Source organism: Pinus tabuliformis, chromosome 6 (genome assembly GCF_031772625.1).
Source record: "Pinus tabuliformis cultivar Carrire ecotype Pingquan chromosome 6, CPIR1, whole genome shotgun sequence".
Lineage (NCBI taxonomy): Eukaryota > Viridiplantae > Streptophyta > Pinopsida > Pinales > Pinaceae > Pinus > Pinus tabuliformis.
This window is the reverse complement of record NC_142292.1, coordinates 458124852-458151455: the sequence shown is the minus strand read 5'-3', so window position 1 is coordinate 458151455 and position 26604 is coordinate 458124852. Positions and strand designations below refer to the sequence as shown.

At 37.0% G+C, this 26604-nt stretch overlaps 1 protein-coding gene across 1 annotated transcript in view; it reads right to left on the bottom strand.

Moving 5' to 3' along the window:
- LOC149259284 (uncharacterized) overlaps positions 1–21718 on the bottom strand; it is a 67157-nt gene extending 45439 nt beyond the window's left edge. Inside the window, exons 1-7 of the mRNA XM_089453789.1 lie at positions 19186–21718; positions 16133–16198; positions 15881–16076; positions 15701–15793; positions 3667–3863; positions 3113–3214; positions 2439–2680 (exon numbers count right to left, since the gene is read on the bottom strand). Of these exons, the coding sequence (XP_089309915.1) occupies positions 2439–2680; positions 3113–3214; positions 3667–3863; positions 15701–15793; positions 15881–16076; positions 16133–16198; positions 19186–21615 (3326 nt within the window). The 5' untranslated portion in view covers positions 21616–21718. The remainder of the gene's footprint in view (positions 1–2438; positions 2681–3112; positions 3215–3666; positions 3864–15700; positions 15794–15880; positions 16077–16132; positions 16199–19185) is intronic.
- Between the last annotated feature and the right edge of the window lie 4886 nt (positions 21719–26604).

Sequence of the window (26604 nt, the reverse complement as noted above, 5' to 3'; positions counted from 1 at the left end):
TTTCAATTAATTGCAGATTTATAATGATGTTTAGATGTTTCTTCTTGTACTAAAATAGGAACTTTAGTAGCTAGTTGTTGATCATTTTGAACACTTAAATGAAGTTGATTCTTGAGCTTCTTCTATTACCATTGGTCTTTCTTCATAATTTGAATGCAAATACACATTTTTAACTTGAGCCCGCAACACTTGAACGGGTGACTTGAGTGAGGTCGCCCACCCGTCATGCAGAGGTGAACGGGTGACTCAGGTGAGGTCGCCTGCCCGTCGTGGAAGGGTGAACGGGTGACTCGGGTGAGGTCGCTCGCCCATCATGCAACGGTGAACGACATGACACGAAGTTCGGTTGAGGAGTGCGGTTGGCGGTCCGTGTGAGGTCGCACCCAATTCGGGCAGACTCATTGTTCAGAAAGTTGCCCCTCCTTTTATACTGTGCAATTATGTTCTTCATGTATAATTGCTCTGGATAATGCATGTGTATGGGTGTTCATTAATATAAAGGAACAATAATAATACTTGGTTGCGAAAAACAAACTAAGTAGACTAATGGTTAGGTGTAGTCCATGAACATAAATATTGGTGAAAAGAAAGTGTTCGGTAGTGCCGCACCTCGCCATAAGCAGTTGAAAGACTACCGCAGTTGTGGGGGCGTGACAAATATTCCTGGAGAGGAGGAGCCACCTCGTCAAAAAGAAAAAGAAATTCCAATAATAGTACATGAACTGCACGAGGAACCTCCAGCAAAAATTGAAGAATTGAAAAGCCCTAGGAGTCGGTTCCAAGCAAACCTGAACCTCTTGTTGAAAACCCCACTTTAGAAGGATGTTTTCTTTATTTGTTAACCGAAACAAGGATCCATATGCACCCAAAAAATAGATTTCCTTCTCTCAAGCCAACTGAAACCACAATGGGTGAATGAATGACAACTTAATAGACAGATAAAAATTTCTCATTATATTCAGAAACTGAAAAATAATGCCACTCTACGCTTTTTTTCATCTAAAACACTTGATCTGAGTCTTTCAAATCTGTATTGTGTAGCAATGTCTCAGAAATTTCTTGATTTTGGAGGTATTAAAGAGAGAATTCAAGTTTAATTTGTTGAATTAGGAATTTTTTATAACTGTTGGTAGGCTAGAGTATCTCTTGTTCAATTTAGAATACAAGAAGAGAAAAAATAAAAGGAAAAAATTGCCCTTTTAATATAATGTCGTCTGAACCAGTAGCTGCAATATGGGAATTTCATTTCTAATTAATTGTTTCAATCGAGTTTTTGAATGGAAGGTACCGTAGGGAGATCGAGGAGGCATTCATGATCTCGATCCATGGAAGAAGTATATGTGCATGTTGTCACTGTATTTGGTAAATGTTTATTTGAGTTAGAGACTTTTTATATGGATGATCCCCATTCCTTGCAGCCTAAAAATTCACAAACACGGGCTTTAGAAGACAGGCTTTCAGACATGCAAGCCAAGAGCAAGAGATCAAATAAAGAAGATGATTTCCATTCTATGGATTCTGTAGCTCTTCATCAGTCAGGGTTCAATACTGAATATGTTTATTGCAAGGAGAAAGACACATGAAAGTGGAAACTATATTCAGCTCACAATCTCAATAAATCGTGACTAGAACGAGTAGGAAAATGCAAAAGCCCAACAAGTTCTGTGAATTTTCTTGGATTTAATCTCGCATCCTTAGTAATCAAGAGCTACATCCCATAGGTTTGCCATAGTAAAAAAAAAATTGTTCAATACTAAAAAAGCTAGATTACTATTTATATCAAAAAGAGATAACAGTACATCATCTGGTGGATAGTGATAACATATAAGTGTAGCCAGAATAGGCAACCACGCCAACTGAGTGAGATAAAATATCAATACCATAAACTCAAAACCTCATCAAAATATGCAGGAAAATATGGAGACAGAGAAAGTATCAACCAAAGTATGCAAGCTCAGAAAATTCAAGAGCAATCCGGAAGAGAAAGAGCAATCCGGAAGAGAAAAACGGGATACTTGATACATACCAGAGTCGAAGAGGGATCAAAGAGGATTAAGTACCCAGCAGTATAAAATCTTGAATTTGGTGCAATTCATCCCCACCGTTATTTTTTGACAGAGAATCAGCTTCTTTGTTTTCTGCTCTGTCTTGATACATACCAGAGTCGAAGAGGGATCAAAGAGGATTAAGTACCCAGCAGTATAAAATCTTGAATTTGGTGCAATTCATCCCCACCGTTATTTTTTGACAGAGAATCAGCTTCTTTGTTTTCTGCTCTGTCAATATGACTGATAGTATAGTCCTTTCGAGTTTTTCCGATGGAATCAATTCTATTCAGCCACCCCGTAAGATTGTCTTATATTCTTCAGCTCACAATCCTCAAGTTTGACAGATTATTGATGCATGAAAGTGGAAACTATTATTTTCATGCTTTCTACCTCAGCATCAAAACCAAAACAAATTCGTTTTGGTGAAAAATTGGAGCGGTAATATTTTTGGATTGCAATTTGAAATGCACAGGTTGGCGGAGAGTTAATGCAGCCACAATCAATCTAACGTGCAGTCGGAGAGGAGGTGACGGAGAGGGCACCAGCCAACTAGGGGCGGCGAGAGGTTTCAGTGACGTCCTGTCAGTCAGAGGCATGCCAGAATAATACACTTTTCGGGTGACCGTTTTTTTCTCCGAAAAGTCACATTATAAACTACTCCAATGAAAAGCATTTAAAGTCCGGTAACAGATTTGAATTGTGCATGTCGTGCATTTGACATCATGTTCTCCAAGCTCTTACCACTGTACCATTACCTTCTTACTACACATGGTTTTACTTCATTTCTTCACTAATTCCTTAGTGAATTCCATTACAAATGTCAGTGAATTGCGTATGGAAAGAAAAATTAGAATGAGTTATGGTTTTGCGATTTTTAGTTTATCTTATTGTAATACTAAATCTGCATATTTATTAGAAGCATTAAGTCAACTGCACTGGTTTGATTTGGAAATTTAGGGGTAAAAGATAAGGATTAGTCTATAATGGGACTTTTTAGAAAAATCAATCACTCGAAAAGTGTATTATTCTGGCATGCCTCTGATTGGTGTGATGTCACCCGGAACCTCTCGTCGCCCCTCGTTCGTCAGTGCCCTCTCCATCACCGGCATCACCTCCTCTCCGGCTACACGTTGCGTCGACTGCGACTGCATTAACTCTCCGCCAACCTGTGCATTTAAAATCAAAATCCAAACCCATTACCGCGCCAATTTTTCACCAAAACGAATTGGTTTTGATGTTGAGGTGGAAAGTGTGAAGCGAATAACTTCCACTTTCATGCATCAACAATTTTTCAAACATGAGGATTGTGCGATGAAGAATATAAGCAGCAACTCATACAGTTTTCGGAAAAATATTGATGTGACAAACCTCTGGGATGTATATCTTGCTCAGATTGCTAAGGATGTGAGATTAAATCCAAGAAAATTTGCAGAAGTTGTTGGGATTTTGCTTTGTTCTACTCGTTCCAATCACGATTTATTGAAATTGTGAGTTGAGGATAGTTTCCATTTTCATGCGTCTTTCTCCTGGCAATAAACATAATCAATATTGAAACTTGACTGATGAAGAGTTGCAGAATCCATAGAATGGTAATCATCTTCTTGCTTTGATCTCTTACTCTCGGCTTGCATGCCTGAAACCTTTCTGGCCAAGCTTCTACTTCCAGATCCTGTGTCTGTGAATTTTTAGGTTGCAAGGAATGGGGATCATCCATATCAAAATCCTTCAACCCAAATAAACCTTTACAAAATACAATGAAAGCAGGCACATACACTTCTTCCATGGATCGAGATGGTGTATGCCTCCTCGATCTCCCTGCAGTGCAAGGAATGGGGATCATCCATATCAAAATCCTCCAACCCAAATAAACCTTTACAAAATACAATGAAAGCAGGGACATACACTTCTTCCATATATCGAGATGGTGTATGCCTCCTCGATCTCCCTGCAGCAAATTCCATGTTGGACACCTAATCCTCTAAAGTAGGTTTGGTGTGGAAGTTGAATAGTCAAAGGGAGTCCAAAAAACCATTTGGAATATGAAACCAAGGGTCACTAGACTTATATAAATGTGTATCATTGTGAATATTAATGCATTCAATACTTATCTTAATTTTTTTTTTGCATTATTGGTGTATGTCTAACATGGTATCAAAGCGCAGGCCCGCCCTGGGCATTTTCAGATTCTTCCAGCATTGCATTGGTTTGAATGATGATTGTTTGTCATTTCTCTATTTGTCTTGTGGGTTATAGAAAAATTATATAACATTACTCTGGTTAATGTTTTCTCTGCCTCCTCTTCACACACAGAAATGCTCTTTGTCTTCAGGTCTGAAACCTGACCCATCTGCCTTCTCCCCAGCCTCTGTGTTACATTTCCTCTCTTCAAAGAACCATATTCATAGATATTTCGTAAATTTCATTTCACCAAATATTTCTTGTTTAGCATGTTGCACTGATAATTTATGTTTTAAGTTATTCTAAAAACTTCTTGCTCTCCTTGAAGCTCACGTCTTCTCCCTGGAAGATAAATTTCATTTTAAGCTCATAGACTCGAGACATGAATCATGGTTGGGTGGAGGTTGTAATAAAAAAAATGTCACTTGACGAGCAAACCAAGGAGGATGATCGATCAAGTAATGAGAATCTCAGGCGATCCTCTGCTCGAAAATACAAAGATGAAAATGGTCCTTTAACTTGTCTGAGGAGTAAAATTTCACTGGCAGTTACAATGATGGTAGTTGTTTGAACCTGTACTCCATAATACGTCATTCATTATGTTATTGACTTAGTTGATGACAAGGAAAGTTGGCTTGGCCTCGTCCAACGCTCTGTCAATCTCAGAAAGTTTTCAATCCCAGAGAAGCCACGAAGGGGAAGCAATAATGGAGATTACCATGGGAATCACCTTGTCCGCCTCAGTAGAAGGAAGCCATACGTACAACTGGATGTAGCTTCCACTATCTATTGAAGTAAGCCACGAAGGGGAAAGCCGAAATAGATTTCTCTATTTCTATAGAAGGAGTCGAGCCCATCGTTGTTGAGGGTTGTGATGCGTTCTTATGGTGTGGATTTGGTAAATACGATGGTGTAATGATGTTCTGGTTACTTAGTGTACACCACTATGATTGACTCGAAGAAGGGAAGTGTGGACACCATTTCGCCAATCTGCATTGGAATCGTATGGACCTGTAAAAAGAGCCAGCAAGTTCGAGTCATCTACTCCGATTGTTAAATTTATTCCAACGAAGAATTGAAGGCTCTAACATACTGTAATATGTGAATTTGCAATGTGAGCCGGTTATCTAAGTTCTCAATATTCTCTTGAGAACTTGAACTCAATTTGTTAATTTTCCTTGGATGGATCATTTTCTAGAGAATACAAACTTACAATAGTCAGATTAAAGAAAAATAAATAAAAAAATGCTTTCGATGATCTAACTTCTTGGTGCCCAATCGATAGGGAAATGGACGGCATAAGAGATGATACTAAGCTTTGGAAGAAAGGTTAATATGCTAGCTTTCATATTGTTAAAACGGGGGAAGATTTCAATACAAGTGTCTCAAATATCTAATTTCAAAAATCCATCAGCAGCGTAAGGAGACTTTGCATATTATTTTTATGTGTGTTGAATCACATAAGTGTTCACAACATCTACACTCCCACTTGGTGCTGGCCTTATTCACTCTCCATGCTAAAGCTCTCAATCTGCTAACTTGCTTCACTTATTCTACGACAATCCAAGCATCATCTCCAAAAGTATGCTCTTAACCAGACGATTTTTGAGCCATTTGTTCTCATGTCAATCTCACATTTAGCATTTTCCAGCAACTAAAGCAATCCGACTTTTGTTCGATTCATGTGTAAACTTTGATGAGATGGATGGAGTGATATTTTTCCTTCGTCTCAAGTAAGGAAGCCATATTTTATTAATAAGCATCCAAACATTGTTAATGGTGTTTTGGGGGAAATCAAGCAGAATTTAAGGTGAATTTCTTTGGTGGGATTTATAAATTGTGGAATTGCACAATGCTTCTATGTAAATAATAGTGCAATTCTAGTTGAAGCTTTTAATTCTTGAGATTGATAAATGTCTTGAATCAATAATGTATTAGAGTTACTGAATACCTTGACGCATTCCATTGTTGATGGGACGGTAAAATTCCATAAAGGCATAGCAGGGATTGTAGAAAGAATAGCAAGAAAATGGGAGAAGACCAAGAAATATGAAACTGAATTTGTATCTGCTTTATTCAAGAATGATTTTTCCTCTACATGAGCATTCGATATATTCATGTCACTAACTACCGTTACATAACTAAATTATTCGTTACAAAACTGTCTATACCTAAATTTACTAAATCAGCTAAATCGTTGTCAAACTAACAAACTCCACCTTGACAACAATTTTCCCATTCATCATCTTTCCTGCAAGCCAAGAGAAGCTAAACACCACCGCAACTTCTCTACTGTAACTGGCTTTGTGAATATGTCTGCACAATTTTCTCGTGTATGGACCTTTTTAAGAGCTACTTTTCTGCCATCGATCACATGTCTCAGAAAATGATACCTTACATCAATGTGCTTGGTTCTGCTATGATAGGCAGAGTTTGTAGCCAAGTGAATAGCTCTTTGGCTGTTACAAAGTACATTCACTTTCTCTTGCGTCCTTCCAATCTCATCGAGCAAACCCTTTAACCAGATTGCTTCTTTACTGGCATCTGAAGCAGGTATATATTCAGCTTCGGTAGTGGACAACGCAACTGTTTCTTGAAGCTTTGACATCCAACTAATTGCTCCACCTGCAAGAGTAAAGATATAACCTGTAGTAGATCTTCTTTTGTCCAAATCACCTGCATAGTCAGCATCTACATATCCGCAAACTGATCCTTCACTACCATTAAAGACGATGCAATGGTCACTTGTGCCTCTTAGATATCGAAGCACCCATTTCACTGCTTGCCAATGTTCTTTACCTGGATTTGCCATGAACCTGCTGACAACTCCAACTGCATGTGAAATGTCAAGTCTTGTAGATACCATCGCATACATTAAGTTGCCTATAACGTTTGCATATGGTACATGAGACATATACTGCTTTTCTTCATCAGCTCTAGGACTCAAAACCGAAGAAAGCTTAAAATGGGAAGCTAAAGGAACATTAACAGGTTTCACATTATTCATAGAGAACTTTTCAAGTACCTTCTCCACATACTTCTGCTGTGACAACCAAAGCTTACCATTTTTCCTGTCTCTGTGTATCTCCATGCCCAAGATATGTTTTGCTGCTCCAAGATCTTTCATATCAAACGTCCTAGAGAGTTGAGCCTTTAACCTGTTGATCTCTTCCATGCTTTTGCTTGCAATAAGCATATCATCAACATACAAAGCTAAGATAATGAACATGTCATTGAAACTTTTGAAGTACACACAATGATCATACTCACTTCTTATAAAGTTCTGGCTCACCATGAAGGAATCAAACTTCTTGTACCATTGTCTAGGAGACTGCCTCAGACCATACAATGATTTCCTGAGCTTGCAAACTAATCTTTTGTTGCGACCTCGTACAAAACCTTCTCGTTGTTCCATATATATCTCTTCATTCAAATCACCGTGTAGAAAATTTGTTTTAACATCTAACTGTTCTAACTCAAGATTAAGCAATGCAGTTAGTGCCAACACAGTACGTATAGAAACAAGTTTTACAACTGGAGAAAAAATCTCATGAAAGTCTATACCTTCAACCTGAGAATACCCTTTCGCTACCAGTCGCGCCTTATACTTTTCAATACTACCATCAACTTTCCGTTTCACCTTGAAGACCCATTTACATCCAACAACACTTCTCCCTTCAGGAAGCTCTACAAGATCCCAGGTATTGTTCTTGGCTAAGGAGTCCATTTCTTCTTCCATAGCCATTTTCCATTTCTCGCTATCTATATCATCTACTGCTTCCTGATAACAAGAAGGTTCCTCATCTTCAGTAACCAAAGCAACAGATGAAGCAGAATCTTCATACCTTTTGGGAGTTTTCCTTTCCCTTGTAGACCTTCTCAGAGCGACTGGTTGCTGAACTGGTTCAGAAACTTGCACTGGTTCAGAAGCTTCAACGGCTTCCTTTGTGTCTTCAACACCTTTGTCTCCAGAAGTCTCTCCTTCCTTTCGACTGTCACCGAAAGATCTAGCCTCCAACTGAACTTATTGACTCGGCGATACCTGTTCCTGTTCAATTCTTTCAACATTTGATTTTAACAAAGAGGATTCATCAAATGTTACATTTCTACTAATGACTATCTTCCGCAATGTAGGATCCCACAACCTATATCCTTTCACTGCATAGTCATACCCAACAAAGACATAACATTTTGACTTTGGATCTAATTTTGAACGCTGATTTTTCGGAATAAGAGAATAAGCATCACAACCAAATATCCTCAAATGAGAATAGTCACAAGACTGACCTGTCCAAACTTCTTCAGGAATTTTACAATCAATTGCTACTGAAGGTGATCTGTTAACTAAATAACAAGCAGTAGATACTGCTTCTGCCCACAACTCCTTTTGCAAGTTAGCATTGCTGATCATGCTTCTGGCTCTTTCCATAAGAGTCCGATTCATACGCTCAACAACACCATTTTGCTGAGGAGTATAAACGGCAGTTTTGTGTCTAACAATGCCCTCATCCTTACAATATTGTTCAAATTCAACAGAAGTGAACTCACCACCATTGTCAGTTCTTAGACATTTAATAGATTTGCCTGTTCTTTTCTCTACCATTACTTTAAATTGTTTAAAGACATTGAATACATCAGCTTTCCTTTTTAGCATATAGACCCAAACTCTACGAGAGTAATCATCAATGAACGTTAAAAAATACAATGCACCTCCATATGACATAACAGGGGAAGGCCCCCACAGATCAGAATGAATGTAGTCTAAAACATCTTTACTATTATGATTGTCAACTTTAAATCTCTGTTTACACTGTTTTCCATACATACAATGTTTACAGAAATCTAAATTCAAGGATTTCAGACCGGGAAGAGATTTACGTTTCATCAGTATGTGAAGACCTTTCTTGCTCATATGACCCAAACGCTGATGCCACAGACGAGTACCTGCTTCTTCCTTTTCTGACGCAACCGCTGCTTCACCGACCTAAGTACTTCCTTTTAACCTGTAAAGATTCCCGACCTTTTCTGCCTTCATAACCACAAGGGCACCTTTGAAGACTTTCAAGATGCCATCCTGACCTGTAAACTTATAACCATATGAATCCAACACTACCAAAGAGATTAAATTTTTCTTCAAATCAGGTACATGTCTAACACTAGTTAATGTTCTAACTGTGTTATCATACATCTTAATCCTGATATCTCCCATCCCAACAGTCTGACATGACATATTGTTACCCATAAACACAGAACTACTGTTTACATTTTCATACGAAGTAAACCAATTTCTATGTGGGCACATATGATGCGAAGCACCAGAGTCTAACAGCCAGCTATCAAAACTTTGAGAGAAATTACATTCAGGTGAAGTTTCATCTATCATACACAATTCTTCAGCAGATAAAACTTCGTCTACCATACCTGAATTAGCCTGATTCGCTTCGTTCTTCAGGTTTTCGGATTCCTTCCGTTTCCAACAGTCCTTCTTCAAGTGTCCAACTTTACCGCAGTTCCAACATTTTGCCTTACACTTCTTGCCCTTCGATTTCGACCTGGAAGACCCCCTTTGTTTGTCTCCTCTTTCCTTTGAGCGTCCTCTAGCGACCATGGCTTCTGATGCAGTTGTATCAGTGCTGGATTTCCTTCGTACTTCTTCAGAAAGAAGAGCTCCCACGACTGATTCAAACTTCAAAGAATCAGCAGAGCTGAAGCTGATTGAGGTTACGAAGTGATCCCATGATTCAGGCAGAGAACACAACAAGGTTATGGCTTTATCTTCTTCCTGTATTTTGACTTCCATATCTGTTAATTGACAAATTAGTGTATTAAAAACATTCAAATATTCTGCAACGCTTGAACCTTCTTTCATTCGAAGACTGTATAACTGTCGTTTCAGATAAATTCTGTTGGTTAATGATTTTGTCATATAAAGGTTTTCAAGTTTTTCCCACAAACCTGACGCCGTAGTCTCTTCAACAACTTCATCCGCTAGACATAACCGGATGGTACTGAGAGCTCGGGCATCCAAGTCCTCCCAGTCTGAAGTAGTCATGGTTGTAGGTTTCTTAGTAACCCCATCCAATGCCTTGTGCAACCCTTGTTGCACAAGCAGATCCTTAACCTTCAGTTTCCAAAGAGCAAAATTGCTGACATTCAAATATGCGTGCATAATGTACAGGAAAAGATTTATTTTTTGCAACTAGAATCTCAATTCTAGCGAGATGAGCTTCAACGAATTTGTCATTCTAAATTATTTTCTGCTCAAAACAATCCTCTATTCAAGGTTAAAATAAACACCCATCAACAACGAGCAAGTGATGAAATTAGTAAGGTTGAGGTTGATTCACATTCAGTGCATAGTGCAATAGCAGATTTGCATGCAAAAGTAAAAATTCATCTTGCACTTCCCAAGCCAATCATCATACCTTGGGAAGATGTTGTTAACAACAAGCACATAATAGGTCTTGGATATGAAAAGGATGTGTCCTTTCATATTCTGGACTATTCCAATCCCATTCAATTTCAAAGTGTTGGGTTTCTTCATGACAGTTCACCTACAATTGTTCCATATTTTGGTCCTCTTCCACAACAACCACAAAAAATTGTTAAATGCTAACATTGTGACTGAGTTGGCCATATGAAATGCCAAAACAAGCCTCCCGCAAGAACAAATATTCACCTTGGATGGATTGTTTCTTGGCAATGGGCTTCAACAACCAAGAATATATTTCAGTCATATGTCAGAACTTTTTCTAGACTATTGTATTGTCTTGCAATTGATTTTCCACCATCTTCACACCTTGTATCTGATAGGGGGGAAGTGATGGTCATATACAAGCTTCAAAGCCACATCAAGCATGCTTGAGCCACAACTTTCCATACCAGATTTAGAGTTGTAGCCAGAGATAGAGATGCCCCTAAGCATGTCTTTGGTTAGTGGTCAGCCTTAAACCATCTATGCGGGGTTGAGACCTCCCTTTTCAGTTTGAGCTTCTCCATCTTCAAAGAATTGGGAACACTTCCTCTAGGAGAATGCTTCATCTTCTTGCCAGTTTTCGAAGAGTTGCAGGAATTATATTTAGCATTCTAGAGTTGGTGGTCATCCTTAAACCACCACAAGTTGTAGACCTCCCTTTTCCATATTGAAGGTCTCCCTCTCCAAAGTCTTAGGGACACCTCCTCTAACAGAAGTTTTCACCCTCTTGCTATATTTGGAACATTTTCGAGAACCGCAATAAGCATTCCAATGTTGGTGGTCATACTTAAACCACCACCTTATGCCATCATCTCAAAGAGCACATTCAAGTTATTGTTGTCATGCATTGTTGTATTTTTGTGTTAGATATCTCTTCTTGGAATCGTATATACCCCTTCGGATTAGGGGGAGAATGTTGGACACCTAATCCTCTAATAGTTGGTGTGGAAGTTGAACAGTTAAAGGAAGTCCAAGAGACCACTTGGAATATGAAACCAAGGGTCACTAGAATTTTATAAATGAGTATCCTTGTGAATAGTGATGCATTCAATGCTTATCCTAATTTGTTGTCCATTATTTGTGTGTCTAACATTCCATTCAAAATCCTGATTGAAAAAAATTAATTAGAAATGAAATACCCATATTGCATATATTAGTTTAGACTACTAAGATGGGAGGGGGAGTTCCTAATTGTTTTAATCTGATGGCAGGAAATCATTCAATTGTGAAATAATGGATCTGACAATGAACAATAGCGCAGAGTGGCAGCTAAGGGGGTTCTTCCTAGAGGGAAACGCCTTACGACGTAATTAGTTAATGCCAACCAACCTCTGTTATAGCCTTTTAGAAAATTGAATCAGTGATGATGCTTTAATGATATGTCACAAAGTCAAACTTCAACACATTAACACCTTACTGCGATCTGTGCACTGATCATGAGAATAAGGAATTGAATCACCAAAGTTGAACTTCAACACGTTAATACCTTACGGAGATATGTTTACTGAGAATAATTGCTTGAATCTCCCACTAGATTAGACTTCTATAAAATTGGACTAGCTACTAGAACTTCAAACATTTAAAAGGGTTGTAGATTTACGCACCATAAACAAGAAGGAATAACACATAGTTCTTAGACATATATTCTATCCACACAACATTATAATGTATCCCTTAGATATGCATTAAGGATATCACTTGAACTAGTCAAACGTACCTCATGTTTGTGTTAGTATTATATGTCTTATGAGGCTGAAACTGCTTCATTGAGATGAATACAAGTTATGACAATCTTCAATGATTGATAGGGTGAAAAGGAGGCTTAGGTTGTGTTACTCAAATCAATATTGTGTTTCTTAAATCAATAGTGTGCATGTAATAGACCTCTAAAATGAAGACCAAATACTTTTGTAGTGGAGTGTTAGGTCCCTATAATACTAGTGTAGCCCCTGTATTGTTATTGTTGTGCCCCATAGAAACCCAATATTTTCATTGTTGTGCCCTTACATTATTATTGTTATGTAGGCCCTAGTTATATTTTGACCCTTCAGACTCTTATATGTACCAATGAGGTCTTGTCATTTGAATCATCCAAGAATTGCTCATTTATATGATGTAAAAGGAGGTTGTCCCCTTGAAGAGGCTTATTCTCAAGCCGTTGGTCTATATTTTTTTTTGTGATCTAATTACATAACATTGGTATCAGAACTTTGGATCTTAGGCCTTTGCTACTTCAACAGGCCATCATGGTATTTTCGGTATAATTTTTTTAATTAATTAATTAATTTATTATTTCCTTTCTTCTTTTTCTACGAGGCTTCAGAAGATAAACATTTTACCATGTGGATTCTAAATCTTGTTGAACTTATTGTATAAATTTCATATCTTGATTTGCTATATTTTCGAAAATATAGTCCAATAAATTTGGGGTTTCTACATGCTAGAAAATTTAGTCTCAAACAGGTGATATGGGGAAAATTTTCATAACTTTCTCTTCGAGCATCGGAGAATATAAAACATGTGTTGGATTGAGATAACCATTTTTTCCTCCTTAGAATGTGTGCCGATATTACTTCTCAATGAGTTTAGGTGCCATTATTCAAATGAAATTCAAGTCCATAGGTATTGTAAGAACCCTAAGTAGATTTAAACCTCATGCTTACTTCAAAATTGAGTTTCAACTATCTACAAAGTGCTAAGGTATTTTCCCTATAGAGGGCGAAAAGCTAAAGATGGAGTAAATCCCTTGATTGTTTCAGACTTGCAGATGTATTTGATCCTTTATGAACATACATATTACCTTAAAACCACCTGCAAATGAGCTCAATGAAACCCTTACCAAATCATAACTCTGTAATTCCTGGAACTCTTCCAAAACTGGCAAGAAGCTGGAGTCTTCTGATAGAGGAAGTGTCCGAGATTGCCAACTGAAGGCATGTTCAGGCATCTTTGTCTCTGGCTACAACTCTGAAACTGGTGTGGCAGGTTGTGGCTCAGGCTCGCTTGATGTGGCTTTGAAGCTTGTAGATGACCATCATTTCCCCCCCTGTCAGGTACAAGGTGAGAAAATGGAGAAGACTCAACTGCAAGACTGTTTAATACTCTGGAACAAGTTCTAACATGCGTTTGGAATATCTTCTTGGTTGTTGATGCCCATTGCCAAGAAGCGATCCATCCAAGATGAATCTTTGTTCTTGCAGGACGTTTGTTTTTGAAGCATCTGTGTGAAGAATGGTTGGTTTTATGACAGTGCTTACATGGATGAAGATCAAAACAGTGATCTTTCAGATGGCCAACTCGATCACAGTGTTGGCATTTCACGATCTGTTGTTTTTGTTGTTGTTGTAGAAGAGGGGCAGAGTCTGGAATAGCTGAAGCTGAACTGTCATGAGGAGCAGGTGAACTGTCATAAATGAATCCAGCACTCTGAAACTGAATGGGTTTGGCATAGTCTGGAATATGAGAGGACAAGTCCTTGTCATATCCAAGACCAGTTCTGTGCTTGTTGTGGACAAGCTGTTCCCAAGGTCTGATGATGGGCTTGGGAAGTGCAGACTGAGTTTCTGCATCTGCATGTACAGCTGCTGCTTTATTGGGTACTGAATCTGAATGAACTTGAACAATATTGACTTGCTGTTTATGGGAGTCTGCTTCATTGTTCTGAACAGAAACAGGTTCAGAATGATGACTCAACTGCTGTAATTCTTCTTGCTGTAGTTTTGTCTCAAGCTGCAAAAACTCAATATCTTCTTGTACATTATACAAACAGGTTCTAATATCAACCAGAGAAACTTTGCTTATTCTCACTGTATCATGATCTGAGGAATGTATGAGAGTTTTTAAGAACTCTAATATTTCAATAATTTGAGTCATTTCTTGATATCTTTACTAAACGGAAAAAATATATCTGGATGCAAAAGTTCAGCAAATCTCTCTCTGAAAATTAGCCCAAGCAGAACAAAAGCTTCTTCCTTCCCTTCAAATTTACAAAATCAATAGGTTTTCTCTATCAACAGCAAAACTCTTCACATGGCAGCCAAAGTTTAACCCAGACCACAATACACGAATGGGTCACTAGAGATAAAGATAAGATCGCGCAGCAATGAGTGGAGTGGAAATAGAGATGGATCTGAAAAGAAAATAATACAACAACAGGATTGAAGTTTTAAAAGTGTGGGCATTCATTCACTCAAACTGTTCTGAATCTCTATCTCAATTCGTTCACCATGCTTTCTATATCAAACATTTCATTTTATGTTCTGCCAAACAACATGAATGAGCTTACCGCGCATATCAATTGCCTTCTTAAAAGAATCCCAAACTCATCCCACACATTCAATGCCAATTGCAGTGCAGAGAAACGCATTAAAAAATTGTGTAACACCAACAGGTTCAAACAGGGCCCGCCTGTTATCTCGATGGGACATGATGCCCCCTCATCCTCTCTGCAACAACGCACCACATTAAAAAGAATTTATATAAAAAGTGGCTACGGACATGTATCTACCGCTTCCACTTCTCCTCCACTCTCCATGAATTTTATCGTTTTGGAAAAGAGTTTTGCCCAGACACTTACAGCTCATTAACCATTCTTGGACAGACTTCCGCCTCGACCCAGAAACAAAACACGCACACAAAAATTTAGCTTTCACCGACGTACTGTCGTGGGTCAAAACCTTTAGCGGTGAAGGTGAGAACCCATCTGCAGAACCCTTATCTATCTACCCATTTCCACAAAATCTCAGCTTTACCAACCATGTTACTGGATTTCCATGCTCTTTTCACGGGTTCTGGCTGCAATTTCTTTTATTATTTTGTCTCCCTTTTCCGGGAAGGGCTAAACAGTACGACAGTGTCAAGGCCGTGCCGGCAACGTCGACTCTGTTCTGCAAAGCTCGAATTAATGTGACAGTGATCCTTCAGAGGCTCGGACACCCGATTCGATGAAGACAAAAACTGATAGCATTCAGAAGCTTTTGCCTTAAGTTTGAAAACTTACTACTTCTAATGCAGCTTCTGTTGTTGCCGCCTTGTATGGCTACGTTTCGGGTTCGAAGCTCGTCGCCTTTAAATGAGAAAAAGATCCTGAAATCTGAGGCGATTCGCGGTAATCTAACAGAGAGAAATAAGTGATGTCAGGAGACAGGTCGCAGGGTCATGTCTCGACGGCATTGCGAACTGCTGAATGAGGTCGTCAGGGGATCGAGTGGAATCCCACGGGATTGCGCGCAGCGTTTTTCTGGATATGCGAAGAGACTGGAAGTAATAATAAACCAAGTGGACAAAATTTCATCAGAGATGCTGCCTCCGCCCGTCCAAACAGGTTTGAAAGGTATAGCGGCCGATTTGAGCAAAGTTGAGGCCACGATAGGTGTCTATAACAACAAATGCAGGATTTATTTACTCATACACTGTAGAAACCGCGCAGAACCTTGGGAAGATAATACCATCCCTCGTAAAAGCTAGAAACGGGAGGTTCTAAGATCGAAATTGATGTCTGACAATGTAAAACATTCACACAGAAAAATTGAATGAATTATAATTCAATAAATCAATCCCTCTCGGTTATATGGAACGAGTGAAACGACTGAGGTGGAGGAGTCTGAGTGACTACAATGGAGGAATAGAAATGACTGTTCGTTTCATTTATGCGGGGTGAGCTGTAAGCACAGTAAGCTTGTCGAATTATGAGCTGAAAAAGATGTGGATGGCTCAAGAGAAGGACAGGTCCTCGTTTGAGAAGATTGAGTCGATACCAAGAGAGGGAAATGAAATTAGCAAACAAGCATGGCAGCTCTTCATCAATTGTCTTCACAGCTGTCTGGAACAAAGCCAGAGACTAGGCGTTACATATGGGATGCGTTACTATGCTCAGCAGAATGGCAGCCAGAATGGCGCTGACCAATGGTAGGTATTACTTGCTGGAGGTATTCTTTCCAAAGGGGCAGCGATACATTCAAAGATTCATGCTCAGAGGGACAGTAGGAGAACGCTCAGGAAAAACTGATGCGCAGATAATGTCAGAGGCGCTCAGGACAGAGGGCGATAGACTCAGCAGTGGCAGCGCTATGTCAGGCATATGCGCAGAGAATATTGTGGACAGATGCGTTTATGCAGACAAAGGCGTTATAAGGCAGCGCTTGAAAAGAATATGGCAGAGGGCCAGGACTGCATGCACATAACAGGCCACAGAAAAACAAGTGGCTCTGATACCATGTTAAACACACATGGACAGCAAAGACTAGGAAAGATAAATCATGTGAGTTCATTTTTCTTATTAACAGGAGATGTACATTTATAGTACAAATATGTGACTCTTGGGTTTCAGATCCCAAGGTCTCTTGGACTGCTTAGTCTTTTCGGCTTCCACACTAACCCTTTAGGATTAGGTGTCCAACAAGAAATATAAATTAATCACATATGTAAGTAGGTTTGATATTCATTGACCAGGTAAAAGACAAATATGCCAGTATGTATAGTTTGTGGAAAATGGTAGGGTAAGGTAAGCTAGGGTAGGTTAAGTTAAGTTAAGTTAGGGTATCCACCATAAAATTTATTTATTAATTTATAACAAATTATTACTATACTTGAATTGCATTTAGATTAATGTTTGAAGATTTTTTTGGTTTAAAAGGTGCTAAAAAAATCCAGCTCTTTTGTTTCACTGTCACCGTTATTTTTCAATCATGGCCATGGAATAAGGTTCACAGATTTTACAATAGGGAGAATTTAACGGATAATAAAATATCGTCCTCCATCTTGTAGCAGCAATTCATTATGAAGAATAATATATAGAGGAATTAAAATGAACGTTAATTTTAGCATTGATTCTAATAATGTTGTTTCTGAACATTGATTCTAATATTTAGCAGTTAAATTTTAAATTCAGAGATATCACCTCTTTCAACAACCTACAGAGCATTTAGCAAATCCATCTCAGTTACTAACGGTAGAGGACAGTTAACAGAGCCGGCTATGGAAGCCCCCTTCCTATTTGCTCCAATGTAGCCTCAACTAATGGTAGTTTCTCAGACATTACCAGTACTTTTTGGATGTGGCAACCTTCCTCATATTGTAAACTCATAAGGCTTTATAGATTACTGGATCATCTACAGTGTGGCTCCTACTTTGGCTTTCCTCGTTCTCTTTTTCCGTTACAGTGGCCATTTTGACGTTTTTGTTTTATGGATCCTGTGCTGTTTGGTAACCATTATTAACATTAGTGGCATTTGGTTTGTATGTAGTCTGATAAGGATAATCCCATCTTGTTATTTTTTTGAATTTTGGGTAACAAGATTGGGCTTTATTTGTATAAAAACCAAAAGGAAAAGGAAAAAATGTTTGGATTAATGGCTCGTCCTGCCTTTTACTTTTAGTATTTTTACCTTTATGGGAATTTATTTTTTAAATGACATCATTCTCGATCTTATATACTCACTCCTTTAAATGAGTAGACAGTCACACTGTATATGAACATCACAGGTATTGTTAATGTTCAATGGAAACTACATCAATAGGAAAATAAAATTTAAGTTATGATAGATATTTCAACTGTAATTTTCTAACTAGCATTCCCTTAAAAAGATCAAATCTATTAACAGCACATCAAAATGTAATCAACTTCAGTTTTATTGGAAAATCAAAACTACTTATGCCTCTTTAGTCTTTCAAAATCTGCTCAAACCCTGTAATTCACAGAGCATAAGGTAGGGCCAAGGGGACAACCAAGCACTATAAACAAAAATTTCAAAACCAACCACCGCCGTTTCTGTTGTAGGTGCATGTCTACTAGGGTTACAGCAGGGTCCTTGCAAGCCATGGGAAGGGGGAAAGATGGAGAAGGGTATCCAAACTGACTTTTTTTTTTTTGGGAAAATGTGATCTTAGCAGGACTGTATGAAAAGGAAACCGCAAGAACAAAGTTTATTAGAAGTGCGACATGGTCACCACAGTTAATGTAAGTTCAGGATTCTCTTGCTTTTGAGCTCTTGAGATCCAAATTACAAAATGAAAGGAGGTAGTAACGTAAATGAAATTCCTTCCCTCTTGATGGTTTTGGAAAAGCTTTCCAGCAATTTTTTTTCTCAAAACGAATCAGAAGTGTTGGAATGAGAGTTGAAAAAAGTCCAAGAAACTTGTATCAACTTACTTTCTAGATTGATCAAGAAATTTAATGGTCCAGCGTTTCTTCTTTGGGTTGTGAAGAACAGGCAGGCTCTGCGTTGAAGGGAGTTGTCCATGATGGGATGCACTCGAGAATACAGGCAAATGATTTTTCAATATCAAAATAGAACACAAGTACGGCCTAGAAGATGTGCTAATAGGAAGCCCTGGGTTCTTGAAGAGCAAGGGCATTTTCCTAAGAAGATAGATCCAATTTTCTCTTTGGAAAATGTAGGACCATTAAGAATTTCTAGATGGGTTCATCTCCTCAGCCTCCCAAACGATCTCACCGTAGTGTTTGTTTGTAACATCTTAGCATCACCAATAATCCCTACAAGAACACTCTCCATCCTTGAAATGATGATAACGGTTGGCATCTCTGAGCACAATTTCTCGTGCAACAATCTTGGAGACAAACTTTGTTGCACAGTGGCAGTCACCACACACTCGAAGATTTTTAACAACTCGAATAGTTGTCCCAGGGGATGTGTTTAATAGCCCAAATGCAATTGCCAGCCTCTCACTATGGTGGCAAAGAATTTGTTCCTTCTCCTCTTCAATTACATCATTAAGAACATAACTCACATCAGGAACATACCCTGCTGCCTTCATCTCCCAAGATAACCTCTCCAACTCTCTATAGATTTCCTGCATTTGTGGGTGCAAATTGTTTCCTATAGAGAAAGCATGCACCTGTTTATTGATCTCAATCCAACTACACCCAGGTGTCTTTCTTATGCCTCTGTCTTTCATCATTTTCCTCACCTTTTCAATGCCATCCCACCTGTGAGCTGCAGCATAAATATTTGAGAGAAGTACATACGGAGCAGCATTTTGAGAGTCCATCTCAAAAAGACGCTCTGCTACCCGTTCTCCCAATGCTATGTTATTATGTACTCGGCATGCACCAAGCAAACAACTCCACAAGGCTGCATCAGGTTCTATTGGCATTTTGCTGATAAATGCTTCTGCTTCTTTCAAACACCCGGCACGTCCAAGAAGGTCCACCATGCAGCCGTAATGCTCCATTGCAGGTTCAATATGATAGTATTCATTCATACAATTAAAGTGTTTATAGCCTTCATCCACTAGGGCTGCATGGCTGCAAGCATATAAAACAGAAACTAAAGTGACATTGTTTGGGACGATGTCATTTTGTTGCATTTGTTCAAAGAGTTTTAGTGCCTTCTCACCATAACCATGCATAGCATATCCCCCAATCATGGCCGTCCAAGATACAACATTTCGTTGATGCATGTTGTTAAATAGCTCATCTGCCTTCTCTATCCTCCCACATTTGGCATACATATCTATCAGAGCATTCAGTAGTACAATATTTGACTCTAATCCACTTTTGATTATACTTTCATGTATCTCTACACCTTGTTCCAGAGCCGCCAATTTGGCACATACTGGGAGTATACTTCCATAGGTTTTTGAGTCTGGATTCACACCTTCAGATTTCATTTGTTGAAAAAGTTCCAGTGCCCGCTCCCCATGCCCATTCTGTGCGAGTCCTGCAATCATCGCATTCCATGAGACCACGGTTCTCTGAGGCATTTCTTCAAAGAGCTCCAGAGCCTTATCAACAAGCCCACTCTGTGCATATCCCGAAATTAATGCTGTCCAGGAAAACACATTTCTTTCAGGCATTTTTTCAAACAGCTTCCGAGCCTCTTCAGTAAGTCCATTCTGTCCATATCCTGCAATCATTGCATTCCATGAGACTACAGTACGCTGATGCATTTTGTCAAATAATTCATGGGCTTTTTCTATTCTACCACATCGAGCATACATGTCTACAAGGGCAGTCGTCACAAAGACATTAGATTGAAATCCACGTCTTATTATTTCTTGATGGATTGCCACACCCTGTTCCAGAGATGCCAAGTTGGCACATGCGGGAAGAACACTTACAAAAGTGAAGTGATTAGGTTGGATGCCCGTTAACTGCATTCGGTGAAACAGTTCCAATGCTTCCTCAGCACAACCATGCCTTGAGTAACCTGCAATCATGGCAGTCCAGGAGACAACATTTCGATGAGGCATTTTGTCAAACACTTCACGTGCCATCTCTAAGCAGCCTTGTTTTGCATACATGTCTACAAGGGCAGTCGCCACGGAGACATGAAATTCAAACCCATTTCTTATAATTTCTTCATGGATATCAATACCATGTTTCAGAGATGCCAAGTTTGCACATGCCGATAGTACACTCGAAAAGGTGAAGTGATTGAGTTGCAAACCTGTTTGCCCCAGTTGATGAAACAGCGTCAATGCCTCCTCAGGAAGCCCATGCCTTGCACAAGCAGCAATCATGACAGTCCACGAGCACACATCTCGTTCGGGCATTTGATCGAAAACTCTGCGAGCGTCCGCCAGACTTCCACACTTAATGTACATATCAATCAGCTTATTCTGTACCAGTCTGTCTTTAGTAAAATGGATTCCCCTTTCGATCATGAGGGCATGAATTTGCTTGCCCTCAGGTAAAGTTTTCCTGTGAATGTAACATTGCAAGAGATAAACATATGTCAGAGAGTCTACACGGCTCTTTGTAATTTGCAAAATGTTGAATGCCTCCTTCAAACGGTTTTGTTTACAGAGTGTTCTCACATCCTGCACAGAAGAGTTGTTGGCTTTGACCTGCACACGAGAACTAGTGGAAGTAGACAATCCACGCTGAGGCTGGAACACAACAAACAATACCGACATTTTCTTTTTCGATTGATTGCTTAAAGCGTGTCCCATTTTCCATTGCTGTTTACTGTCTCAGAAAGAATCAGGCGAACAGCGATTTTAGTTCCTCGCCCTCCTTTCATGGGCATATTCTTTGACCAACAGTTCCCGCTATTCTAATATATTCGCTTAGCTAATTTTTTTCACTAGTTATATATATCTGTTTCCATTATACGGTCAAAGTTTCTATGCAAAGATTTTGCTTAATTTATTATAAATCTGAATATAAAAAGTTTCATCATATTAAAATTTAAACGGTTTAAACTTAAACAATGAGTTACACAATCACATTAGTATGGTTGATATATAGATCAAATAAAAAAACTAAAAACATCATTGTTCCTAACATTTATGAGACCCGGAAACAGATATAGTTTATTTTTACCCAAAAATAAATGGTTGTTTATCTTTAATTTAACATTAGATTTTTAAAAACTGTGTATCTTTAATTTAAGGAGTTGTCTATAATGCGACTTTTTGGAGATTCTGGTGACGGAATCCGGTGGAAGAAATTGAGGTTAAATCTTGATTTGTTGCCGTTAAAATGGTTTTTTTAACTGTATATTTGGATTTGGCACCTTGAAAAACCCCTGGGACGCTTTGATTGTGCATAAACTAGCTATCAAACTTGCGATTCCAATAAATTGCTGCCAGATTTTGACCCGAAAAACCCACCTGAAAAGCCTCCAAAAATCGCATTATAGACAACTGCTTAATTTAACATTAGGTTTTTAAAATTCTGGTTTATTTTTAATTTAACATTAGATTTTTTTTGTTATTTTTTATTATTATTTAAATTCATTTTTTGTTATTATTATTTAAATTCAGTTTTTGTTATTTTTTATTATTATTTAAATTTATTTATATGTAAGGTGATTGATTGAAGTTTAATTATGGATTGATTAATAATTTCCATTTTTATTAGTTACTACGTTTTTGTTTTTTATTTCATTTTTTTATTTTTTATTTTATTTTTTTTATTTTTCTATTATTTCCATTTTCATGAATTATAGTTTCCACATTTAAAAAATAAAACACATATATATACAAAATAAACATAAATATTAAAGTGTATATATGTTACTATAAACAATATTAGTGAATCATATTTCTTAACTTTTCATGATTACATTCAACCATACAATATTTTATTTCTATCAGTTGTTTTATTTTCGTGATTAAATCTGTCTTTATTATCTTTTAGTTTAATTAAGCTATATTTAACCTAAGCGGCAGGTACTCGCTACTATAAACCATTGTTTTCATTTCGTAAATGCAATGTCTAACTTCACTATTACTTATTTTACTTTGATTTCATTTCATAAATACAATGTCTAACTTCACTATTGTTTGTTTTATTGCTTATTTTGTTGATATAAATATTTTCCTCTATTTCATTATTTTTTATCGTATTCACAACTTCTATACTAACGCAATCATATTAATAAATATGATTTATATATGCCATATAAATATATCATACTAAAAATTAATATTTAATATGATTAATATATTCAATAAAAATATATCATATTAAAAATTAATATAAATGTTATTAATTATTAAAAAACAATATTAATATTATTATTAATTAATAATATAAATAATAATTATCTTAATAATAAATATTAATACTATTAAAATAATTATTATAAAAAAATATTAATACTAACCCATCTTTAATAAATATAAATATAAATATTATTAAATATTTTTAATAAATAATAATAATTACAAATATTATTAATAAGTGAAAAAATATGAAAAAAATTATTTAAATAATTATTATTGTTAATTATTTAATATTTTAAAAAATTATGAATAATAATATTAATAGTAGATTTTAGATTTTTTTAATCTATATTGTAAATGAGAATGTTTTTCAGATTAATTACATCATTGGAATTTGGTCCATGTTTCAAATCAATTAATGTGATTCATCCTCCTCAAGACAAAGGTGAAAAATCCATCCATCCAAAAAAAATAGCAAAAATCATAACCGTTAAGAATTAGCTATTGAATTAATTAAAATAATATTTAGTTATAAACTAGGTATTGTAAATTAGTCATTATCAATTATATATAAAAATTAACTAAATTAAAATTAAAATATATAATTATAAAGTCAATAAATCATAAAGATCAAATTGTAGGAGTAATCATAAGATTAATATTATTATTAATAATAAATAAATATATTTTATATTTTATATAAAGAAATTAAGAATTTAGAATAATAAAATTTAGAATTTAGAATAATAAAATAAAAATGAGGATGAAATTAAAATTGAATAAAATAAAATAATTAAAGAATATAGGTAAATTTTACTCGGTAATTAATTAATTAAAATAAAGAAATAACAAGGGGGAAATCAAGAAGATGATAAAAATGCAATGTTGTGTATTAATTAAAATAAAACTCACTGGTCAGTTCTATGAAAGAGAGTCTGAACCAGGACAGTCTGGCTCTGGAGAACGCTCTACATTGTTCATGTACATCACACAATATATAGTAATAGCAGATTTAGGGAAGTTAGAACCATAACCAAAAAAATAGAAACTAATTCCTATCCTGAGGTCTCGTGAAACAACTCACTATTCTAAGATATTCTCCATTATCTCTAATACTCCCCCTTAATGGAGAAGGGGTTCACAAATATGCCTAACATCTCCCTAAACATTTCAAACTTGATTTTTCCAAGAGGCTTAGTGAAAATGTCTGCAACATTATCACATGTATTACAATATACCAAATGGATTTCTTTTGATTACACTTTCTCCTTGACAAAATGGAACTGTGTATCAATGTGTTTAGTGTTCTTTTGAAACACTGGATTATTGGAAAGTTTGATTGAACTCTGATTGTCGCATTTGATCGTTGTTGCATCTTTCTGTTCTTCCCCAACATCCTGGAGAAGTCTTCGCAACCAAATTGCCTCACATGTTGCTACACACATAGCTTGATACTTTGCTTCCACTGAAGACAAGGAAACTATGTTCTGTTTCTTGATGCTCCATGTAATCACCCCGGATCCAATGTTGAATGCATAGCCTGTTATGGATCTGCGATCGTCTACATTTCTAGCCCAGTCTGAATCTATAAATCTTGTCAATCTAACATCAGAGGAATCAGTATAAATAATACCATAATCTACAATACCTTGTAGATACCTCAAAACACTTTTCGTTGCATTCCAATGACTTTCAAGTGGCTTGGACATGTATTGACTTAGCACACTGACTGCATAAGCCAAATCTGGTCTAGTAGTGGTCAAGTAGATTAGGCTCCCAACCAGCTGTCTGTAAAGTGTCGCATCTACCTCTTTAGAGCCATCCTCACTCTGCAGTTTGATGTTCTGTTGTAATGGTACTGTTGTAGGCTTACACTGATCCATCCTAAATCTTTCTAGTAGTCCTTTGACATACTTTCCCTAAGACAAAAATGTTTTTCCTGAATCTCTCCAGATCTCAAGACCCAAACAGTATCTTAATTCACCAAGGTGTTTCATTTCGAACACCTGTGACATCTATTGCTTATTTTCTTTGATTAGATATGTAGCATTACATGTAATAATCAAATCATCTATATACAAAGAAATCAACACTATGTGCCCTTGTTCATCTTGCATGGTATAAAGATTAGGGTCGTTTTTGCTTCTGTTGTAGCCAAATTGTAGAAAAAATGAATCAATATTTTCATACCAAGACCTGGGTGCTTGCTTTAGTCCATAAAGTGCTTTCTTTAATCTACAGACTAAATGTTCTTTCCCTTTCTGGAAAAACCCTTCAGGTTGCTCTAAATAAACCTCCTCTTTCAATTCTCCATTTAAAAATGCAGACTTTACATCTGGTTGGTGAATCATCCAATATTTCTTAGTAGCAAAAGCAATCAACATTCTGATGGTATTAAGTTTAGCTACGTGGGCAAAGGTTTCTTCATAGCCAATGCATTTTTTTTGTGAATACTCCTTTGCTACCAATCTAGCTTTTAATTTATCTATAGTTCCATCTGCATTAAACTTTGGTTTATACAACCATTTACAACCTATGGTTTGTTTCCCTCTAGGAAGTTCAACCAGTTCCCAAGTGTTGTTTATGATTATAGATTCATATTCCTGTTCCATAGCTGTTTTCCATTCACTACATTCATTTGCTTCCTTATAACTAGAAGGTTCAACAATATTCATCATACTAGTTATAAAAGCATTTTTCCTATATCTTGCAGGTAATTGAGCTTTCCTACCTGATCTCCTAAGTGGTGGGGTAGCTTCAAACCTTGTTTGATCATCATTCTCTTTTTCTTCCCGCTACTGTTGTATCTGCTGTTGTTGTTGCTGTTGTTCATCTTCTGCCTTTGTCTGCTGTTGATCCTGATTGTTTCCTATTTCTTCACTTTCTTCTTCCACCAAGTACGGAATATCCCATTCCTCATTGTGCTTATCAGATTTTTCATGATCCTGCTCATGGAATATGACATCTCTACTAACAAAAATCTTGTGAGTAGAGGGATTAAATAATCTATAAGCTTTATATTCTGAACAACACCTTATAAAGGTACATCTGATGGCTTTTGAATCTAGTTTTCTTCTGTCTTCCTTTGGAATATGGGCAAATACTTTAGACCCAAATACTCTTAAATGTTTTACTATAGGCTTAAATCCATATAGTGCTTCATAAGGAGTTTTAAACTTAAGACTCTTTGTAGGACTCCTATTTTTCAAATAAACCACAGTATTCAATGCTTCAACCCAAAAACCATTCGACAAATTCTTACCTCTCAACATGCTTCTGGCGCATTCCACCAATGTTCTGCTCTTTCTTTCTGTTACTCCATTTTGCTTAGGAGTATGGGGTACTGTGAATTGCTGTAATATTCCATGGTCTTTACAATACTTGATAAGCTCATCCTTCTTGTATTCTCCCCCTTGATCGGGGTGGAGAATTTTTATCTACTTCCTTGTTTGCTTTTCAATCATATTTCTGAACTGCTTAAAGTATTCA